Source organism: Delphinapterus leucas, chromosome 13 (assembly GCF_059928025.1).
Source record: "Delphinapterus leucas isolate spDelLeu-1000000601 "Yukka" chromosome 13, BTC_Dleu_Yukka2, whole genome shotgun sequence".
Classification (NCBI taxonomy): Eukaryota; Metazoa; Chordata; class Mammalia; order Artiodactyla; family Monodontidae; genus Delphinapterus; species Delphinapterus leucas.
In genome coordinates this window covers 31725689-31745557 of record NC_143141.1, presented here as the reverse complement: position 1 = coordinate 31745557, position 19869 = coordinate 31725689, and the positions used below count along the sequence as shown (strand labels likewise).

Here is a 19869-nt window from a genome sequence, read left to right as displayed (position 1 = left end):
TAAAAATAAGATTTGGGGCTTCCCTTGAGAAGTCAGAATATGTAGTGGCACTCAACTTGTATTCCTCCATGGCAGTTATCAGTTGACCCTGAGGCATGGTTGTCCTCTGCAGAGAGGACATACATTCTCCTGTTGGCTTCAGTCCCCACGAGTCTCGGACTCAATCCACTTCATACATCTGCCTTGTCAGTCTGGTGACTGTGGGTATTTGAATTTTCATCCTTGCCCCCAGATATAGGTCCCACTGTTTTATAAAAGCTTTTAATCTTTAGGAATCTGCATGATTGTTTTTCCTTTGCATCCCTGACATTGTGCTTCTTTAACTGATGCACAATAGTATTTATTAAATAAAAATTCCAGGAGCCACTGAAATTTCTACATGTATACTTGCATGTGTTGCTTTGTTGCATTTACAGTTTTTTATTCCTGTGCATAGCTATTAGGCAAATAGGACCTACTGATCCCGGGGCAGTATTCAAACATAGGCTGGCTCTATGTTCCAGTTTTGGCATAGTGTTAATGACTTCATGTGATGTTGTTAATGCTTTTATGAGGAAACCGAATGAAAGGCTGCTTGCTAAAGTGCACACATTTATTCTTCCAGATAACTTTTTGTTGCACTGAAAAGCATTTTGAAGTCTTTTGAAATAAGATAAAAGAAGTACATCTGCCAGTTAACATTGAGGCTGCCAAGTAAATAGAAAGGCAAATATTTTTGCAAAATGTAGTTCATAAATGAAAACTCTCATATACGAGCTATATACTAGTGGTAATTTGGTACATATAGATAACCCTGTGATCCCACTGTCAGACAATTGAGAAGGAGGTGGATATAGAAAAATTGGCAGGGAACAAAGTGATAGACTAAGGGAACTCCATCAGAAGTCTGCACAATGAACTTACCAAATATAACTCACCTCTAGTTTGCATTTGGTAAGGATGATGTGTGTGAAATAAGTTGGGCTTTGTTCACTGAGGGACCCCTATAACTTCCCACTTGTTATGTGGGTCCACTGCTACTATTATTGTTGGTCTATTTCCAGACTTAACATCCTAAGGAAAAGTCCTCTTATTTCACCGTTCGGAGAAGCCCAGCCTCAGAGCCTCTCACTTTAAAGGATTAAGAAGAATAGGGGGAAGATACTTGCTGGGGGAAATTGAATAGTGACTTTTGTATAATAGCTAAGTGAGCCCATTAAATATATCAGAAGTAAAAACCTCAGTAGAAGGATTGGAATATAAAAGTGAGGAAATCTGTTAGGAAACAACATAAAAAGAAGGGAAAATGAAAAAAAATTCAAGATTGGCCCCAGAGGGTCAACATCAAAAACAGATGTTCCATAGAGATAATAGAGAAGATAGAAAAGAAGAACTCAAAGGACTAGTATAGGAATAAATTCCAAAACTGAAGGATATGAATTTCCATGCTAATAGGAACTGTCATGTACATAAAAATCCACACCAAGGCACATGACCTTGAAATTTTGAAACACTGGCAAGGAGAGAGATTCTGAAAGCTTCCAGAAAGAAAACAGGTACCATATAAAGAAATGCAAATTAGACTGACATTAAGCTTTTCAAAAATAATACATGGAACTAGAAACCAAAGGAGTAATGCCTTGAAATTCTGAGGGAAAATTATTTCACTAAATAAAATGAAGGAGTAGATTTAATTTTTTTTAAAGGAAAACATGGGATGGAGGAAATGGGGCCAACATAGAAGAGAGGGGAAAGGAATTGCCATTGCAGCAGTGGTACAGAAGATCTAGAACAAGTTCAGATTGAGGACTGTAAGAAAAAGGTCGAGTTGATAGAATACCTTATGTAGTTGACTGTATTTAGAAGAGATTTTCAGTTCTATTTACATTTATGAGGATGATGAAGGGATTGGTATATAGAAACATAGCAAATGCAAAAATAGGCAATTATTAACTCCTCAGTAAAAGCAAAACTTTGTAAAAGAAAATAAATGTGATTACAGTATACTAGTTGGTTTAACTGTGAATAATAGAAACATAACACAATCACTGAATATTGATTTAATCATCATGACTACAATTTACATAATATATAAACAATGAACATTAATATAGGGCTAAAACTTTTCAGAAGATAGATTGAGGGAATATGGGTGTGACAGGAAAGTTCTATAAAAGGTAAATCCATATTGATCATAGAAGGAAATAAAAAATAATTTCTGGAACTAAAAAGGATACAGCAATATAAAGGCATGTTATTTGGAAACAAGGATAGTGATACTAGAAGAAATGGCTAAATAAATTGGTGGTATTTGAAAACTGTTGATTTCTGTTATAAGTTTACTGGAACTATTTGACTTTCAAAACCATTTGTATATGTTCTTTTGATTAGATTACAGTTTATTTTGCCTTACCTCCCAAAACATGGAAGAGATGGAAAATGATATATTTGGCAAATACTAACTAAAATAAAGCTAATGAGCAATGTTAATATTGACAAAATAAAATTCCAGGCCAAAAAATATTAATATATATTATGAGTTTACCTCATAATAACAAAAGTCTCAAATATACCAATAAGATAAAATTTGGGTTTATTTTCTTTTACTCAAACTTGTATGCAGGAAAAATGACAGGAAAATATAGGTAAACCCAACAATACATATCTATCAGAAAGTGAGAGACCAGGAAAGAAAATTAAAGTAGACAAGATTTAAAAATGGAATTTAAAAGTTTGACTTACTATAGAGAACTTTTCATTTTTTTAAGAACACATGGAACACTTAGAAAAATTGATGAAGCTGTTGGTTTTGAAGAATTGATGTTCAAACAGAACAGCTTCTTTGACTACAGTGTAGCTAAAGTAGAACTCAACAATAAAAACATGGAATAACAAAATGAAACAAAAATCTGTTTTATGGGTTAAGTAGTAATCCCCCCAAAATTCATGTCCACAGGAAACTTCAGAATGTGATGTTATTTGGAAATAGGGTCTTTGCAGATGTCATTAGTTAAAGATCTCTAGGTTATATCATCCTGGATGTAGGGTGGGTCTTAAATCCAATGATTAGTGTACTTATAAAAAGAGGAGAGGAGGCCATGTGAAGACAGGAGCAGAGATTGGAATCATGCTGTCCAAAGCCAGGAGCACTAGGGGTCACTAGAAGCTGGAAGAGACAAGGAAAGATTCTCCCAGATAGACTTTTGAGAGACCATGTTCCTGCTGACACTTTGATTTCGACTTCTAAACTCCAGATCTGTGGGAGAATAAATTTATTTTGTTTTAAGCCACTCAGTTTGTAGTAATTTATTGTGGCAGCCCTAGGAAACTAGTATACCTAATATGTAAATATTATATATATATAATAATAAATATGTATTTGAAAATTTTAAAATGTAATTCTAAGTAACTCAGAAGTTAAAGTCATACTGGAAGTTACAATATATTTAAAACTAAATAATAATAAAATTCTGCTCTCAAAATGTATAGAAGATAGCCAAAGTGATTAGGGGTAACGTTACACCCTTAAATACAAATAATAAAAAATTGAAAAAGAATCTAGAAGGTTTACACTACCAAGTATCAAAGCTTATTATGAAACTTTAGTAATTAAGACAGTGTGATGTTGGCACAAGAATAAATAGGCTGACCATAGAAGAGAATATTCCAGATTCACGTATATGGACACCTGATTTACAGTAAAGGTACCACTGCAGTATGGTGGGGGAAAAGATGATCTTTTCAGTAAAATGATGTTAGGTAAATTGGATGTTAGGAAAAAAATAGAACTATGACCCCCCCCTACATTACACTGTACACCAAAATCAATTCCATATACTTCAGATTTAAATACGAAAGGCATAGGTAGATGGATAGGTCAGTCTTCTGCAAGAAAATACAGAGGAGTATGTCCTCACAATCTTGGAATGGGAAAACATTTATTAAATTGGATCCCCACCCCCAAAAAATAGTAGCCATAAAAGAAAAAACTGACAGATATGCCACATTAAATTAAGGGATTCTATTAATTAAACACCAAATAAAAGAGTAAAAGGCAAGCCACAGAGTGGGGAAGATATTTGCAATACATATCTCATAAAGGACTTCTATCCAGAATATAAAAAGAACTCATACAAATAGTATGAAAAAGTTAGGCAATCCAATTTTTAAAAAGGACAGAAGGCTTGAATAGGTACTTTTTATAAAAGAGACTATCCAGTAGCCAATGAACATATGCAAAATATTCAACTTAATTCATCAACAGGGAATTGCAAATTAAGACCACAGTAAGATATCTCTGCATACCCATTAAAATGGCTGAAATGAAAAAGTTAATACTGTGTTGGTAAGAATATAGAACAAACAGTACTTATTCACTGCTGGTAAGAATGTAAATTGGTAGAGTGGGGCTTCCCTGGTGGCGCAGTGGTTGAGAGTCCGCCTGCCAATGCAGGGGACACGGGTTCGTGCCCCGGTCCAGGAGGATCCCACATGCCGTGGAGCAGCTGGGCCCGTGAGCCATGGCCGCTGAGCCTGCGCGTCTGGAGCCTGTGCTCCGCAACGGGAGAGGCCACAACAGTGAGAGGCCCGCGTAAAGCAAAAAAAAAAAAAAAAAAAAAAAAAAAGAATGTAAATTGGTAGAGTGACCTTGGAAAGCAATTTGCCATTATCTACTAAGTTACACAAAAGCATAACAGAGCAGTTCTCTTCCTAACTATATACTCCACAGGAAAGGATGTGCATGAGCACCAAGACACACATGAATATTCTTTTTTTTTTTTTTTTTTTTTTTTTTTTACTTTTACAGTTTAATTTGCAAACAATTTTTATAACAAATTATTTTTAACCAAATCATATCTTGAAAACTTTATATAGAAAGCCCAGGGGAAAAGTGAACTGTTCATTGTGGAAGGCCTTAAATTACATTATTACAGTAGAAAATACAGGAGGTAGAAGGTAAGTGAAAAGACTAATGCAACATGAAATTCAAATCTGTAGCTCCTGTAGCTACTTAAAACATGGTTTCAGAAACTAAATCCAACACTTCCAGTAACCGTAGAAACAGTTAAAATTTGCCATGAAAGCCCTTATATCATGCTTGATATAGGGAGGTAGGAAGATGTAAGAACCAGGACACATGAGACATGATATTTTATCTACAACTCCTGTTTGCTTTACTGAGGGTGTAGTTTCAAATTCAGTCACCTCCTTCAGCTTCAGACTCAGATTCTTCTTCAGCATTTTTGAGCCGCTCTACAAACTTTTTCATTTGTTCAAGGTAGACACTTTTCCCCTTGGCAACATGTGCATCTTTATACCACTTCAGAATGGGTTCTTCACTCAGAACTTCAGCTTTATAAAAAAGCACCACTATTTTCTGGAAGGCTTTCATGAAATGAATGTTGTCATAGCAATACTCCTGAATCTTCAGTAACAGAATCAGCTCAGACTGACCTTGAGTTGTAAAGGCAGCAAGTAGAGGGCTGTATTGCTTCAAGTGCTTGATGGCTTGCTCTGCTACAAGCTCCTCTTTTTTGTTCCATTCCACGGTGCTCATTGCACTGGACCATACTATTCCAATGACAGCTGGTTCTGGGATGTTGTTTTTCTTCATCTCCTCCTTGACATACAAAATTACATCCTTAAATGGATCACCACGGGACATCTGTTCTTGAAGTTCTTTCTGGAGTTCCTTACGAGCTCCTATGGTTTGCCGATTCCAAACGTACTGTGAAAGCTCTTTCAAGCCTGCCTCAGTAAAATACTTTGTGAAGTGTTCAACGCTTTGTTTATTGGCAGGAGAAAGTTCCATCAGTCTGTTATCCATGCTCACTTTCCGAAGACTTGGAGCTACTGCATTGATATCTTTTTCATTTATCCATGATTTAAAGAGCTTTACAGCAAAAGCTGCTGAAACCCCTTCTTTAACCAAATTCTCATTATAAAGGCTATTAAGAATGGATGCATCAAGTGTTCCATTAGCCAGAAGAACACCAGTCAACATAGCCAGCTTGTTCCTCTCCGACTCTGAAAAACCCTTTAAGAACAGCAGCAGCTTTTTAACTTCCATCTTCAAAACTTTTCTCCAGGTATTTGTAGCACCTGATTAAGTTGTTAAAAACCTGAGCAAATGCTTGCATGGTCTCTAGGTCCTCTTGTGCTGCAAACACACTAACATCTGTACGCATCATGTCATCTGCCAGTGTACCACCTGGGGCCAGCATTCCACCGGCCACCAGAATGTCAAAGAGTGTTTCTGCATATCGGCGGTGATCAAGTTTTGCTCCAGAAGCATCAAGAAACTTTGCTACTGCTTCCAAATCAGTACCAGTTTCAGTTAAGCCTTGAATAATGCAGTCTTGAAACTGAGTAGGGTCAAACCTCTCTTTTTCATCTCTTTTTCTGGTTTTAAAACGCTGGCCTGATAGCGTTGCCTTTTGCTGCTTTTGATTATTCATAAGAGACACCCGAATTTAAGGCGAAGAGAAAAGAACCAGAAATCCCGGAGGTGGCGGCAACTGCGGTGGTGTCTCCTCTGCCACATGAATATTCTTTTTTTTTTTTTTCACATGAATATTCTTTACAGCAGTTTTTGTAATAGCTCCAAACTGGCAATTACCCAGATGCCATTATTTTTATATTTATTATGCCATTATTTTTCCAGTAGTATGAGTGAATTGTACCATATTAACACTGTTGAATAGTAACCAGTAAATGAGACTGAGTAAAAGACAAATATATGTTTTAACACTTAACGAATCTCACAAATATAATGTAAGAGAAGAAAGCAAGACATAAAGGCTATGTGCTGTATTATTCCATTTATATAAAGTTCAGAAATATAAGTAATTTGTTGCATTTAAAATGGGGTGTTATGCTCAGCCTGAGGGAGATTGAAAGAATGAGGGGAGAGCATATAGGGTTATAGGCAGATTTTTTTTTTTTTTTAACCTGGGTACATGTTCACTTTTTAACAATTAACTGAGTTCTCTGTGCATTTTTTGGTACATGTCTTCTGATACATAATGCAAAAGATTTTTTAAGATACTTTTTTTAAAAAACAACAAAAAATAAGTACTTAGAAATGAATCTAACAAAGGACATGAAAAACTAGAGAAAATGATAAAGCTTCATTGAAATATATTAAGGAAGACTTAAATAAATTCAATGAATTGCTACTCAAAATTCCAGTAGATTTTTTCATGGAACTTGACAGGCTGATGCCAAAATTTTTTGGAAATTCAAGAAGTATATTTAAAGAATAAGGTAAGGGAACTTGCTATACCAGACATCAAAAGACGTGTGTGTGTGTGTGTGTATGTGTGTATACATATATAAAATTTATATATAATTTATATATATATATATAATATATATGTTTAAGACCTCACTTGCAAAGGAATAAACAAAGAAAAGTGGAACAACATGTTGACCCAGAAACACACTCATGAATGTGGAAACTAATATATGATACAGATGACATAACAATCCTGGAGAAAGGGTGAACTATTCAATAGTGTTTGGGCCATTGATTATATATGTAAGAAAAGATAAAATCAGATAGATCCCTGCTGCACATTAAACAAAAATGTAGTCCAAATGATATTAAATGTAAAAAGAAAACTTTAAGCTTTTAGAATTCAGATGACCTTTGACCATGAAAGAATGATTTCTTAAATAAGACACAAAGCACAGACCATGAAGGAAAAAGAAAATAAGTGGTATTATTAAAATGAAAAATTTTGTGCACCGAAAGACATCATAAATAATTCAAAGACAAGACACAGACTGAGAGAAGATATTTGAAACTCATACAACCTACAAAGAAATTTTATAGTAATGTTCATTGTAATGCTTTTCAATATTAAAAAATTAGAGGGCTTCCCTGGTGGCACAGTAGTTGAGAGTCTGCCTGCCGATGCAGGGGACACGGGTTCGTGCCCCGGTCCGGGAAGATCCCACATGCTGCGGAGCGGCTGGGCCCGTGAGCCATGGCCACTGAGCCTGCGCGTCCGGAGCCTGTGCTCCGCAATGGGAGAGGCCACAACAGTGAGAGGCCCGCGTACCACAAAAAAAAAAAAAAAAAAATTAGAAATAGCCTAAAGTTTACCAACAGGTGAAAATTGATATATTAATTCCATAGAATTCTACATAACACTGAGAATGAGTTAATTAGAGTCACTATGAGTAAATCCCCCAGTCGTAATACTGAGTGTAAAAGGCAAGTTAGTTAAAGGTACACAGAGTATTATACCCTTTATATAAAGTTTAAAGACGTGCAGAACAATCCAGTACATTGTTGACTAATACATGCAGCACTGTGTAGTAAAAAGTTCAAGAACATCCTTGAGATTGATGAACTCTAAATTGAGCTTAAGGTTGCTACTGAAAAGAGAGAATGGTATCATTGAGGCTTTACACAGGGTATCATTATCATTATATCATTATATCTGTAATGTTTTATCTTATTTCTTAAGCTCTATAGTAGACACATTGGTGTTCATTATGTTGTTTGTCATAATCTCTATTGTCTTTCTGACTGCTTTGTTGAAAAATATTCATTCTTAGAGATAGGAAATGAATCTCTTGTCAATCCATTGTAAAAAACATATAACCGTATTAACTGCTTGATAACTATCCTAGTTGTTGTATTGGTGATTTTTAATTTATTTACCAACATTATTATTTTGCACTTGCGTTTTCTCATACAATAAAAAAGAAAAGAAAGCTTCCCTGGTGACGCAGTGGTTGAGAGTCCACCTGCCAATGCAGGGGACACGGGTTTGTGCCCCGGTCTGGGAAGATCCCACATGCCGTGGAGCGGCTGGGCCCGTGAGCCATGGCCACTGAGCCTGTGCGTCCGGAGCCTGTGCTCCACAATGGGAGAGGCCACAACAGTGAGAGGCCCGCGTACCGCAAAAAAAAAAAAGAAAAAGCTGATTTTAAAAGACCAATAAGGTAGATAAATCTCTAGCAAGTATGACCAAGAAAAACAGAAAGAAAATATAAAGCATTAGACAAATTTAACCTCAGGAGATTTTAAAGAATTATATAAGTACTATATATAAAATCTAGATGATATAGATGCTTTTCTAGGATTATATGAAATATCAAAATTTGCCCCCTAAGTGACAAAAATTTTGAATAGTCTTGTTCAGATGTACTTTGCTACTTTGAAAGATAACTGATCTGGATTTTTTTTTTTAGCTGTTGCATCAAAACAGCAAAGAACAGATTTTGTTTAAAGTGATTGTACACAGAAAAATATGGAAAACTTTCCAAACCCCCCAAAACTGTCATATGTTATAAAGTCCTTAAAACTGTCACAGCTTTTACATGGTTGAGCCTAAGAGATGCTTTTTTTCCTAATATATAAAGAGGTTTTTGTTTTGGTTTTTGTTTGGGGTGCAAGGGGTGGATTACTTGCTTGTGTTATCTTTTCCTTCTCCCTGGGATCAAATGACATCATTATTCCAGATGCTCAAGTTCAAGTTCTTATCACTGGGGATGAGGACCCTTCAGACAAAAACCAGAAAAAGGAGATCTACAGTAAAAGGGCAGTGACCGAGGCTTCTCGATCTGAAGAAAAAGAATCCTTGCAGAAAGACATTACAGGTAGTGGAACTGAATCATCTGCCTATTGTTTTATTCTGACCTTCTAAAATGAATATAAATAGAAAAATATTATATATTCTTGCTCTCTTCAACCCTCCATCTTGTTCACATGTGAAATAGGATGTTAGCTGCAACTTTTGGTGTACACTGGCAGGTAAAACTAACATTTTTAAAGCTCCTTGAGATATTTTTGGAGAACTTTATGAATATTATACACAAATTAATCGCATTGCCAGAAATTCACATAATGGACTTTTAAAAATTCTACTGATAAAAACATTTGTTGCCATGAGATGCTAATTCTCTAATAAAATTGTTTTATATAGGCCTTTGTTCTTCAGGAATTTAGCTTGTTTACTTCCTAACTACCTACCCAGTTAATTTACTTTGGTAGGACTGTGCTGATTAAAAATGCCTGTAAAAGTGTGTTTCGTTTAGGATAGTTTCGACTCTGAGAGATGAAAACAAAAACAAAATGACATTGGTTTAAAGAAGACAGAAAAGAGTATCAGGGAACAAAGCCCTTTCTCTCCTTTTGCTTCAACATTTTAGCCTCCATTCTCATGCTGTAGTTGTCAGACACGTATTCCAGCCAGCAAAAAGGAAAACAAAGGAAAAAGAGGGCTTCCCTGGTGGCGCAGTGGTTGGGAGTCCGCCTGCCAATGCAGGGGACACGGGTTCGTGCCCCGGTCCGGGAGGATCCCACATGCCGTGGAGCGGCTGGGCCCATGAGCCATGGCCGCTGAGCCGGCGCGTCCGGAGCCTGTGCTCCGCAATGGGAGAGGCCACAGCAGTGAGAGGCCCGCGTACCACAAAAAAAAAAAAAAAAAAAAAGGAAAAAGAAAAAAGTGTATTTCTTCCTTTAAATACTTCTCGAAAGTTAAATGTACCATTCCCCTTCCATCCTATTGGCCAGACTTATTCACGTGGTCACACCAACCTATGTTGCCCGGGAGGCTGGGAAATATAATCTCTATTATGGTATGCCCAGCTAAGTCAGGTTCTATTTTAGAGGAAAAGGAAAATGGATTTCAGAGGACAGCTGGTAGTCTGCCACAAGTATAAATAGAAACATATTTTGGAGTATAATTAGCCACTTCTCTTTTTTGTGTATTTATTCTTTTTCAGAAGTTATATTGTATTCTGGGCAAATATTGTATTTGAAAATTTACGAGCTTTTTTGCTCTTTTTAAACAAATGCTTCAGAAAAAGTTTTGATCATGTTAATCTCCTCATCAAAAAGTTTTCATTGCCCTTGAAAATAAAAACTAGGACTTCGCTGGTGGTGCAGTGGTTAAGAATCCACCTGCCAAAGCAGGGGACACGGGTTCGAGCCCTCCTGTGCTCCGCAGCAAGAGAAGCCACCGCAATGAGAAGCTCGCACAAAAAATAAAAAAGAATGAAAACTAAACTTTTTAGCCTAGTCTTTCAGAACAGTAGAATGGGCTCCCAAAGAACTTTTCAAATGCTAATTTTTCTCTCTTTTCCTTACAAATTCTATAATCTAATAAATTATATACTTGCACTGTTTCTTAGATGTTCAGTTGCTTTCCTGATTCCATTTTTTTCATATGTAGTCACCTTTGCCCAAAATGCTTTTCTCTTTCCATCTCATTTTTTTTTTTTTTTTGCGGTACGCGGGCCTCTCACTGTTGTGGCCTCTCCCGTTGCGGAGCACAGGCTCCAGACGTGCAGGCTTAAGCGGCCATGGCTCATGGGCCCAGCCGCTTTGTGGCATGGGGGATCTTCCTGGACCGGGGCACGAACCTGTGTCCCCTGCATCGGCAGACGGACTCTCAACCACTATGCCACCAGGGAAGCCCTCCATCTCAGTTTTTTTTTGTTTTAAACATCTTTATTGGAGTATAATTGCTTTACAATGGTGTGTTAGTTTCTGCTTTATAACAAAGTGAATCAGCTATACATATACATATATCTCCGTATCTCCTCCCTCTTGTGTCTCCCACCCTCCCTATCCCACCCCTCTAGGTGGTCACATAGCACGGAGCTGATCTCCCTGTGCTATGCGGCTGCTTCCCACTAGCTATCTATTTTACATTTGGTAGTGTATATAAGTCCATGCCACTCTCTCACTTCGTCCCAGCTTACCCTTCCCCCTCCCCGTGTCCCCAAGTCTGTTCTCTACGTCTGTGTCTTTATTCCTGTCCTGCATCCATCTCACTGTTTATCCAGCGTAACTATCTTCTCACACTAGTAGATGCTTGAGAGGTATTTTAAAATAATTTTTGTCAGCTTCCTGTCTGAATCTTGATTTTCCTCTCTTAGGTTCCAGTGCTGCTGCTGCTTCAGAGCAGTCAGCTCAACTACAAGACACGAAGATTGTTAGTCTACCAGACGCTAAAGCCACTAAACAGAAAGAGGAGATCCACAGTAAGAGGACAGTTCCTAAGGAAGGCTGGCCCGAAGAGAAGAAATCCTTGCAAATAGATATTGCAGGTAATGGGGAGTGGGGTAGGGGGTGTGAGAGAGAGAGCATGCACACGCAAACGCCTGTGTCTACGTGTTTCCACTTAATTCTGATGAGACTGTAGTCTCACAATTTAAACAGAGTTCCATTTTTTTATTTTTTGCTTTCTTATGCATATCACTTCAGTGCTTCTCTGTGTGGATGTACGTATTTATTTGTAAGATAATTGTTACTTCTGGGAAAAGATACTGGCAATTTAGAAACAAAATTACAATTAAATACCCAAGGCTGATAGTATTAGAAGTGAAGTATCATGTCTCAACACTGAAACAGCAGAAAGCTTAAGGCATTCCAGATGACTGTGACAAAGACAGAAAGAACCTCAATACAAACTTTTTAAAAATTACAATAAAAAAGACCCAAGATCAAATCTATTTATGTTTACCCATGGCCCCCTTTCTCTAATAACATAAAAGAAAACTGTATAGGACACAAGCCGTTACTACCTAGCTGTCAAACTTTATGTCTTAGAGGAATATAGAACAGTATCCAGATAAGAAAAGAAAGGAGTCAAGAAGCTAATCTGTGGATACTGTATTTTGAAAATAGTCCTCGTGCAGCTGCTAACATCAAGAATGTATTAGATGGATGATTTTCCATAAGGGCACCAAGACTACACAGTAGGAAGAGAATAGTCTCTTCAACAGATGGTGTTGGAAACCTGGATATCCACATGCAAAAGAATTAATGTGGACCATTACCTTTTACCATATACAAAATTAACTCAAAATGGATCAAAGATCCAAACAGAAGAGCTAAAATTATAAAACTCTTAGAAGAAAACATGGGGGAAAAGCTTCATGACATTGGATTTGGCAATGATTTCTTGGATATGACACCAAAAGTATAGGCAACAAAAGCAAAAATAAATAAATTATATCAGAATTTAAAACTCTGCTTCAAAGGATACAATCAACAGAGTTAAAAGACAACCTGTGGAATAGGAGAAAATATTTGCAAATCATGATAAGTGATGAATATCCAGATTATATATGGAACTTCTAAAACTCAACAACAAAGAAACCCAATTTAAAAATTGGTAAAGGACTCGAATAGACAATTCTCCAGGGAGTATATATGAATGGCCGACAAGTATATGAAAAGATGCTTAATATCACTAATCATCAGAGAAATGCAAATCAAAACCACAATGAGATACTACTGCACACCTATTAGGATGGGTACTATCAAAAGAACAGAAAATAACAGTTGTTGGCAAGGATGCAGAGAAATTGGAACCCTTGTGCACTGTTGGTGGAAATATAAAATGGCACAGCCATTATGGAAAACAGTATGGAGGTTCCTAAAAAATTAAAAATAGAATAACGATATGATACAGCAATCCCACTTCTGGGTGTATATCCAAAGGAATTCAAAGCAGGATCTCAGAGATATCTGCACACCCATGTTCATTGCAGCATTACTCACAATAATCAAGATATGTCCATCAGCAGATGAATGGATAAATATGTGTGGATAAATGGATAAAAATGTGATATATATACAATAGAATGTTATGCAGCCTTAAAAAAAAGAAAATCCTGTCACATGCTATAACTTAGGTGAATCTCAAGGACCTTGGGCTGAGTGAAATAAGCCAGTCACAAAAAGATAAACAGTGTATATTCCACCTATAGGAAGTATCTGAAATAGTGAAAATCTTAGAAACAAAGTAGAAAAGTGGCTGCCAACGGCTGGGGAGAGAAAGGAGGGAGAATTAATGTTTGTTGGGTATAGAGTTTCAGTGTTGCAAGGTGAAGATGTTCTAGAGATCTGTTGTGCAACAGTGTGAACATACTTAACACTGCTGAACTGTATGCTTAAAAATTGGTTAAGATGGTAAATTTAATCTTCTGTGTTTATCACACACAAAAAGAGAATGTATAAGATGAAAAAACAACATTGCAACTCTGCAGTGGGTAGTCTAGGAGACATAGCTTGGAAAAGAAAGATGGAAATATAACCTGCAGAAGCATACTCTAGACCAGGCCGCACAGAGGAGGTGAGCGGCGGGCAAGCGAGAGAAACTTCACCTGCAGCTCCCTATCGCTCCCCATTCCTCTTGTTACCGCCTGAACCATCCCCCCACCCCCCACCCCCGTCTGTGGAAAAATTGTCTTCCATGACACCGGTCCCTGGTGCCAAAAAAGTTGTGGACCGCTGCCCTAGAGGACCCTCAAGGAGAAATGGATAATACAGAACACTAGGGAGCTTGAACACGCATACTTAGCCCATAACAGACCATGGAAATGAAATTTTTAAAAAAAAAGCAGAGTTAGAGAAACCTCTGGAAATAATGAGGTTGATGTGTATAAATGTTTGTATGCTTTTTAAAAAAACCTTTCAAATGATCATAGAACATTTTTTTCAACAGCTTTTTTGATATGTAATGCACATATATAATTCTCCCACTTAAAGTGTACCATTTAACGATTTTTACCCTATTCACAGATATGTGCAACCATCAACACAGTTGATTTTAGAACATTTTTATCACCTCAGAAAGAAACCCTATACCCCTTAGCTATCACCCCTCTATTTCCTCATCACCCACCTCCCCCCAAGCCCTAAGTCAACCACTGATCTACTTTGTCTCTATTATAAATTTTCCTATTCTAGACCTTAATACAAATGGAATCATTTAATGTGTGGACTTTTGTGACTGGCTTCTTTTAACTCAGCATGATGTTTTCAGGTTCATCCAAGTTACGGGCTTATATCATTATTTTATTCCTTCTAATGGCTCAATATTTCATCGTATGTATGTATCACATTTTGTTTATCTGTTTGTTGATGGACATTTGGTTGTTTCCACCTTTTGGCTACTATGAATAATGCTTTTATAAAATAATGATTTTATATTTATAAAATATAAGTGCTTTTATGTTCATGTACAGGTTTTTATATGGACAGTATGTTTTCATTTGTCTTGGGTATGTACCCAGGAATGGAATTCCTAGATCATGTGATAACTTTATATTTAATCATTTGAGGAGTTGTCAGACTGTTTTCCAAAGTGGCTGCACCATTTTACGTTCCCAGTAGCAATGTATGAGCATTTCAATTTCTCTACAAACTCACCAACACTTATTATCTGACTTTTTCATTGGATCTATTCTCATGGATGTGAATTTGTATCTCATTTTGATTTTGATTTGCATTTGCCTCGTGATTATGATATTGAACATCTTTCTGTGTGCTTATTGGCCAGTTGTGCGTTATCCTTGGAGAAATGTGTATTCAGATCCTGGCCTGGTTTTCATTTGGATTATTTCTCTTTTTTATTGAATTTTAAGAGTTCTATGTATTCTAGATACACATTCTTATCAAAATTTTGATTTTGATATATTCTCCCATTCTGTGAGTTAAAATTGGGAAGTATGAGTCCTCCAGCATTATCTTATTTTTCATGATTGTCTTGGCTATTCTGGGTCCTTTACAATTCCATATGCTTGCAAAATTTCTACTAAGAAATAAGCTAGGATTCTGATAGGGATTGTGTTGAATCTGTGATCAGTTTGGTGAGAATTGCTTTCTTAACAGTTAAGTCCATGGACTTGGGATGTTTTCCATTTATTTAGATATACTTTAATTTCTTGCAGTAATTTTTTGTAGCTTTCAGAGTAGAAGTTTTTCTCTTCTTATGTTAAATTTACATTAATATTTTAATTTTTTTGAGGCTGTTGTGAACAGAATGGTTTTCTTTTGCTTTTGTTTTAGTTTTTGATTTTGTTTTTTGGCTGTGCTGCTTGACTTGAGGGATCTTAGTTCCCCAACCAGGGACCTAACTTATGCCCCCTTGCAGTGGAATTGCAGAGTCCTAACCACTGGACCGCCAGAGAATTCCCCCAGAATGGTTTTCTTAATTTCATTTTCAGTTTGTTAATTGCAGGTATATAATAATACAATTGGTTTTTTTAATATTTAACTTTTATCCTGCAACCATGCTGAACTCGTTTATTAGTTCTAAATGGTGAATGGGATTGTTTGCTTAATGTGTCTTTCTTATGTTTCATTGTTAGTATGTAGAAATGCAGCAGATTTCTGTGTATTAATTTCATATCCTGAAACTTTAGCGAATTCATTGATGAGCTCTAGTAGTTTTCTGAGAGCAACTTTAGGATTTTATAGTATCATGTCATCTGTAAAAGTGGACAGCTTACTTCTTCTTTTCCAATTTGGATTCGTTTTATTTCTTTTTCTTCTCTGCTTGCCGTGACTAGGACTTCCAAAACTATGTTGAATAAAAGTGCGAGAGTGGACATCCTTGTCTTGTTCCTGATCTTAGGGGAAATGCTTTCAGCTTTTCACCATTGAGTATAATGTTAGCTGTGGGTTTGTCATATATGGCCTTTATTGTGTTGAGGTATGTTCTCTCTGTGCCCACTTTCTAGAGAGTTTTTATCATAAATGTGTGTTGAAATTTGTCAAAAGCTTTTCCTGCATCTATCGAGATGATCATATGTTTTTCTTTCAATAAATTTATTTTATTTATTTATTTTTGGCTGTGTTGAAAGCGCAGGCTTTCTCTAGTTGCAACAAGCGGGGGCTACTCTTTGTTGTGGTGTGCGGGCTTCTCGTTGCGGTGGCTTCTCTTTTGTTGCGGAGCACGGGCTCTAGGTGCACAGGCTTCAGTAGTTGTAGCACGTGGGCTCAGTAGTTGTGGCTCACAGGCTCTAGAGCACAGGTTCAGTAGTTATGGCACACGGGCTTAGTTGCTTCGCGGCATGTGGGATCTTCCTGGAGCAGGGCTCGAATTCGTGTCCCCTGCAATGGCAGGTGGATTCTTAACCACTGTGCCACCAGGGAAGCCTGGTCATATGGTTTTTATTCTTCAGTTTGTTAATGTGGTGTATCACACTGATGGATTTGCAGATATTGAAAAATCCTTGCATCCCTGGGATGAATCCCACGTGATCATGGTGTATGATCCTTTTAATTTATTAGTGGATTCGGTTTGCTAGTATTTTGTTGAGTATTTTGTTGTTGCATCTATGTTCATCAGTGGTATTGGTCTGTAGTTTTCTTTTTTGTAATATCTTTGTCTGGTTTTGGTATCAGGGTGACGGTGGCCTCCTAGAATGTGTTCAGAAGTGTTCCTTCCTCTGCAAATTTTTGGAATGGTTTCAGAAGGATGGGTGTTAACTCTTCTCAATGTTTGGTAGAATTCACCTGTGAAGCCATTAGGTCCTGGACTTTTCTTTGTTGGGAATTTTTAAATTGTTGATTCAATTTCAGTTCTGGTAATTGGTCTGTTCATATTTTCTGTGTGTTCCTGATTCAGTCTTGGGAGATTGTACCTTTCTAAGAATTCATCAATTCCTTCTAGGTTGTCCATTTTATTGGCGTGTAGTTGCTCATAGTAGTCTCTTATGATCCTTTGTATTTCTGTCGTGTCGGTTGTAACTTCTCCTTTTTCATTTCTGATTTTATTGATTGGGGCCCTCTCCCTTTTTTTCTTGATGAGTCTTCCTAAAGGTTTATCAATTTTGTTTATATTTTCAAAGAGCCAGCTTTTAGTTTCATTGATCTTTCCTATTTTTTTTTAGTCTCTATTTCATCTATTTCTGCTCTGATATTTATGATTTCTTTCCTTCTACTAACTTTGGTTTTTATTCTTCTTTCTCTACTTGCTTTAGATGTAAGTTTAGGTTGTTAATTTGAGATTTTTCTTGTTTCCTGAGGTAAGCCTGTATCACCATAAACTTCCCTCTTAGAACTGCTTTTTCTGCATCCCATAGGTCTTAGATCATCGTGTTTTCGTTTTCATTTGTCTCTAGGTAGTTTTTGATTTCCTCTTTGATTTCTTCAGTGATCCATTGGTTGTTTAGTAGCATATTGTTTAGCCTCCACGTGTTCGTGGGTTTTGCAGTTTTTTTTTTCTTGTAGTTGATTTCTAGTTCCATAGAGTTGTGGTTGGGAAAGAAGCTTGATATGATTTCAGTTTTCTTAAATTTACCAAGGCTTGTTTTGTGGCCTGACATGTGATCTATCCTGGAGAATGTTCCATGTGCACTTGAAAAGAATGTGTATTCTGCTGCTTTTGGGTGGAATGCTCTATAAATATCAGTTAAGTCCCTTTGGTCTAATGTGTTATTTAAGGCCTATGTTTCCTTATTGATTTTCTGTCTGGATGATCTGTCCATTGATATAAGTTGGGTGTTAAAGTCCCTTACTATTATTGTGCTACTGTTGATTTCTCCTTTTATGTCTGTTAATATTTTGCCTTATGTATTAAGGTGCTCCTATGTTGGGTGCATATATATTTACAGCTGTTATAGCTTCTTCTTGGATTGATCCCTTGATCATTCTGTAGTGTCCTTCTTTGTCTCCTGTGACAGTTTTTATTTTAAAGTTGATTTCATCTAATATAAATATTACTACTCTGGCTTTCTTTTGATTTTCATTTGTGTGGACTACCTTTTCCATCCCCTCTCTTTTAGTCTGTATGTGTCTCTAGATCTGTAGTGAGTCTCTTGTAGGCAGCAAATAAACGGGTCTTGTTTTTGTGTCCATTCATCCAGTTTGTGTCTTTTGGTTGGAGCATTCAGTCTGTTTGCGTTTAAGGTAATTATCAATATGTATACTGTCATTTTGTTAATTGTTTTGTATTTGTTTCTGTAGGTCGTCTTTTTCCTTCTTTTGTTCTCTTCTCTTGTGATTTGATGACTATCTTCAGTGTTATGTTTAGATTCCTTTTTTGTGTATGTGTGTATCTGTTATAGATTTTTGGCTTGTGGTTACCTTGAGGTTATTGTATAGCAGTCTCTCTCTATATATATCTGATTCTTCTGAGTTGCTGATGTCTTAATTTCAAATGCATCTTAAATACCCTACATGTGTACTCTCCTTCCCTCATGATTACTGTTTTTTATGTCATGTTTTACGTCAAATTGTTTTTTGTATCCCTTAACTGCTTATCGTGGATACAGATGATTTTACTACTTTTGTCTTTTAATCTTCCTGCTAGCTTTGTTTGTGAATGATTTCCTACCTTTACTGTATGTTTACTGGTGAGCTTTTTTGTTCCATAATTTTCTCATATCTTTTGCACCTAGAGAAGTTCCTTTAATATTTGTTGTAAAGCTGGTTTAGTGGTGCTGAATTCTTTTAGCCTTTGCTTGTCTATACAGCTTTTGATTTCTCTGTCAAATCTGAACAAGAGCCTTTCTGAGTAGAGTATTCTTGGATGTAGGTTTTTCCCTTTCATCACTTTAAATATATCATGGCAGTCCCTTCCAACCTGCAGAGTGCCTGCTGAAAAGTCAGCTGATAGTCTTATGGGAGTTCCTTTGTATGTTATTTGTTGCTTTCCCCGTGCTGCTTTTAGTATTCTCTGTATCTTTAATTTTTGACATTTTGATTACAGCATGTCTTGGTGTGTTCCTCTTTGGGTTATCCTGTATGGGATTTTCTGCACTTCTTGGACTTGGATGACTATTTCCTTTCCCAGGTTAGGGCGGTTTTCAGCTATTATCTCTTCAAATATTTTCCTGAGCTCTTTCTTTCAAATATTTTTCCGGGCTCTTTCTCTTTTCTTCTGGGACCCCTGTAATGCAAATATTAGTGCTCTTGATGTTGTCTCAGAGATCTTTTAAACTGTCCTCATTTCTTTTTTTTTTTTTTTTTTAATCTTTTTTCTGTTCAGTGGCAGTGATTTCCACTACTCTGTCTTCCAGCTCACTGATCCATTCTTCTGAATCCTTTAGTCTACTTTGATTCCTTCCACTGTATTTTTCATTTCAGTTATTGTATTCTTCATGTCTGGTTGTTCTTTATATTTTCTA

At 36.6% G+C, this 19869-nt stretch overlaps 1 protein-coding gene and 1 pseudogene across 11 annotated transcripts in view; one reads left to right on the top strand and one right to left on the bottom strand.

Moving 5' to 3' along the window:
* Nucleotides 1-19869, top strand: part of ALMS1 (ALMS1 centrosome and basal body associated protein) — a 226430-nt gene that overhangs the window by 154756 nt on the left and 51805 nt on the right. For 10 of the 11 annotated variants that reach the window (XR_016395400.1, XR_016395401.1, XM_089923013.1 and 7 more), the window contains 2 exons: nt 9457-9594; nt 11881-12051. Coding sequence is in view for 9 of the 11 variants with exons in the window: in XM_089923013.1 (XP_089779139.1) it covers nt 9457-9594; nt 11881-12051 (309 nt within the window). In the remaining 2 variants the exon portion in view is untranslated. Of the gene's footprint in view, nt 1-9430; nt 9595-11880; nt 12052-19869 lie in introns of all 11 variants that reach the window. The other variant, XM_089923019.1, reaches the window with a different exon arrangement.
* On the bottom strand, nt 4746-6496 carry LOC111167880 (eIF5-mimic protein 2 pseudogene; annotated as a pseudogene).